Source organism: Tasmannia lanceolata, unplaced genomic scaffold (genome assembly GCF_043159265.1).
Source record: "Tasmannia lanceolata isolate RefF3 unplaced genomic scaffold, GAP_Taslan_0.1 ptg000026l, whole genome shotgun sequence".
NCBI classification, from domain to species: domain Eukaryota; kingdom Viridiplantae; phylum Streptophyta; class Magnoliopsida; order Canellales; family Winteraceae; genus Tasmannia; species Tasmannia lanceolata.
This window is the reverse complement of record NW_027518703.1, coordinates 9,355,039-9,358,403: the sequence shown is the minus strand read 5'-3', so window position 1 is coordinate 9,358,403 and position 3,365 is coordinate 9,355,039. Positions and strand designations below refer to the sequence as shown.

General features: G+C 40.3%; 1 protein-coding gene across 1 annotated transcript; it reads right to left on the bottom strand.

Moving 5' to 3' along the window:
- Positions 1-590: 590 nt before the first annotated feature.
- On the bottom strand, positions 591-3,052 carry LOC143858494 (non-specific lipid transfer protein GPI-anchored 6-like). The gene is made up of 3 exons (XM_077369131.1): positions 2,707-3,052; positions 928-1,014; positions 591-754 (listed from the first exon to the last, which is right to left on the bottom strand). The coding sequence occupies exons 1-3, from the start codon at positions 3,050-3,052 to the stop codon at positions 591-593; spliced, it is 597 nt and encodes a 198-aa protein (XP_077225246.1).
- Positions 3,053-3,365: the final 313 nt, after the last annotated feature.

Below are 3,365 nucleotides of genomic sequence, written 5' to 3'. Positions count from 1 at the left end.
CGAATCAGAGAATTAGAATTCATCGTAAAGAGATGATTTTATTTAGGAAAGGCCTATTTACAATGTGGTCCTTCAAATGAAGGGTCTGGATAATGGAATAATGTGGTCCGCAATGAATTTTTTTTAAATAAATATGAGTGCACGTATTTTATAAAAATAGAGTTGACCCGTCTGGTTCAAAGATCTAAAAGGGCGCGTCGCACTTTTCAGCCACCATAATTTTTGGGGCGTCCTTCGACAATTTCAAATAACTCAACTTGTCACATGAGAGAGAGAGAGAGAGAGAGAGAGAGAGAGAGAGGACTATGGTACTAACTCTACTTGTCATGAGAGAGAGAGAGAGATTCACGTTGCATGAAATGAGGTAACACGTTGCGTAACAACATAGTAATATAATGTTGAACTATGAAAAATCTAAGCTGAAATGAATTGGGGTGGAGTCTTCCTAAACCCTAACCACCAAAAATACAAGGCATACAAAACACGAGAGAGATTCACGTTACTGCATTACTGGAATGAGGCATAGTAATATTATGTTGAACTATGAAAAATCTAAACTGAAATGAATTGGGGTGGAGTATTCCTAAGTCCTAACCACCAAAAATCACAAGGCATACAAAACCCCATATATAAAACCCAACAATCATATCCTTTAGAAGCAACCCATTAACACTTCTCCCACCATTACTGTTCCCCCCATTCGTTCCACCACTGTTGCTCGGACTACTGCCCACAACCGTCGAGTTTCCATTCCCTGAAAACACCACCCAACAATTTTTACCAAACGTTAAAACATAGAGGAAAAAGATATGCTATCCCCTTTTTCTGATTTTCAACTCCTTTTTGTTTGTCTTTTCCCAAACAAAATATCAAAATTACACAAAAACCCACCTAAAAAAAAAAGAAAAGAAAAAACTTGTTGATTACCAGTAGTAGTGTGCGTGCCATTAGTAGTGGCAGCAAATTGTTCGAACACCTTAGCCTCTGGCGAATGTGGAACCAAGTGTAAAAGATCTATACAAAATGAACCAGAGCACGTACACTTGCCATGTTAGTAAATAATATATCCATATATTGGGGAAAAAACGAAATAAATGTAATTTCTGCCCCTAAGGGATTTGTTATGGAGTAGGGACCATCCCAGTAGGCATTTCGCGGATGGGCTGTTGCATGTGAGAGCAGCAACCTCAGTTGAATTACATGAATAAGACAAAATCTGAGCCTGTGTGGCTGCTCTCACACGCAACAGCCCATCCGTGAAATGCCTTTTGCAATGGTCCCTAGCAAATCTCTAATAAAAATATTAATGAAAAAAGGTTTCCTTTTACCATCCATGATTTAGAAGGAAATGATACGATTACGGTTAGTTTCTAGGGATATAATCATAAATAGAAGGTTCCTCTAATAAAAAAAAATATAGGGTTGGTTCAAGTAGGAAATTTTAGAATTTTTTTTCTTTGAGGACTTTTTAGACAATCCTTGCAAGGGAAATGATAAATTGCCACCATAATTTGAGGAAGAGCCAGAGATCTAGGAAGTTGAATCAGAGGATGGGTGACGTCTTGGAACTTGGGGTTAAAGTGGTTCGTTTGCTTGGATATTATTTGTAAGGTTAGGTCCTGTCTTTGCTCTCTTTGTATGTATCCTTATTCTTGCGATTAGGGGTACAACTCGGGTCAGGTTGAGGCCAACCCGAGATAGCATTCCGTTAGCACTAAGCCGACCCAACCTGAGCCTCGGGTTGAGGATGGTCAACCATAACCCATCCTGCCTCCAAATCGGGTCGGGTTGGGTTCGGGTTGAGTCGAGTTGGAGTCGAGTTCATCTAAGGCAAAAAACATAATCCTAAGAATATCATGAAAAAATTAGAGGACGGAAGTTGGGTTTGGGTTGGGACAGGTTGCCAAGGCCTCAATCCTAAGCAAACCCAAAATTAAATCGGGTTGGCTTTTGCAAACCCAACCCTAGAAAATGCCAACCCAACCCGAACCAAAATCGGGTTGAACCCGTCGGGTTCGGGTTGAGCCCGACCCAAGTTGCTCCCCTACTTGTGATAGGGTTAATGCTGTGTGCTCGCTGGTTGTAATACTTTTCACATTTTAATAAACCGGAGGGGTCCCCGCCAAACCTCAGCTTACTTATCAAATAAAAAAAGGAAATGATAAATTCGTCTCTTTCCTTTATATGGGACAGCCAACTCCAGTTTATTATGTGGCAATTAGGCCCATTAAACGCCTCCCGCGTGAAGTACATCAGCCCCCTTTGAGATACAGGGGAGGAGTGGATATATCACTTTCCAGTTCCCATAAAGGTTGTTACAATTCCCAAAATGCTATCAACAAACGATTTAAAAAGGGACATGATATCAGTACAACCATGTTTTGATAATTGCACTGACCCATCTTGTCTTCTATTATAAGGGCGTCAAAGGGTTACTACAATTCACAAAACGCTCTTACAAACCAATTAATAAGGAAGACAAGCTGCGTTTATGCAATTATTTAACAATGGTTATGCTGATATCATTTCCCTTACTTCAAAGAGTAATGTCCTGAGAATTGTTGAAGTATAAATGATTAAATAACACAATCTCTAACAACTTAAGCTTACGGAGTAAATGCTTGTTTCACATGGTATCAGAGCTAGTGCGTCCCAAAATTTTTGCCTCTCTTAAAAAACCTATGAATAACTATTGTGTGTACTTACCGATGCATTGAGTCATGTTCACATTTGTAGAGGAATTGCAAACGGTTGGGAGATTGACGGCCAGGGTGCCATTGATCATTACACTGAGCTGTGGAGCATCTCTATCTTTGATGAGGATACAAAGGCATTTCTGGCTCTTCTCCAGGGCTTGCGCCAGAGCCACGCAACATCCCGGTGCGGGCACCCTTGTGTTTCCCTGTATATAAGAAAGACAAGGGGAGATAGGGATTATCGAATCGGCACACTCGGCCCTATCACTAGCAAAGTCCGATCTCGCAATTCCGATCAACAAAAACACTACGATCATCGATAATCCGAAGGTTGGTATGCCTCTAGCTGTTGCCATGGTTGTGAAGAAAGAGGATGAAGAGCTTGTTGGGTATGAAGTTGTGTAGTGTTCACCCCCTTATAAACTATGGTTTTCTCTTTCTAGAAGGGAAAGAAATGAGAAAGAAAGGGAATGGGTAAGAGGGCCTGCAAAATATAGATAGGTTAAAAATGGTAGAGGCACCGGTGTGAACAATGACTAAAGGTGCTTGACTTGGACTTGAGGTAATTTACTAATTTGTTATGGGATAATGATGGAATATTATTTCAATAGATATATGTTGCTTTCTTCTTGTCTTTTTGGCAAGAATTTGGAAAGTTTCCAAATCTCA

What these genes read in the sequence shown, in the direction of transcription:
- LOC143858494 (XM_077369131.1), bottom strand. Translation starts at nt 3,052, where the DNA reads ATGGCAACAGCTAGAGGCATACCAACCTTCGGATTATCGATGATCGTA. An exon ending in GAACATGACTCAATGCATCG is followed by an intron (nt 1,015 to 2,706) that starts GTAAGTACACAC and finishes CATTTTGTATAG; the next exon opens with ATCTTTTACACTTGGTTCCA. An exon ending in TGGCACGCACACTACTACTG is followed by an intron (nt 755 to 927) that starts GTAATCAACAAG and finishes TGGTGTTTTCAG; the next exon opens with GGAATGGAAACTCGACGGTT.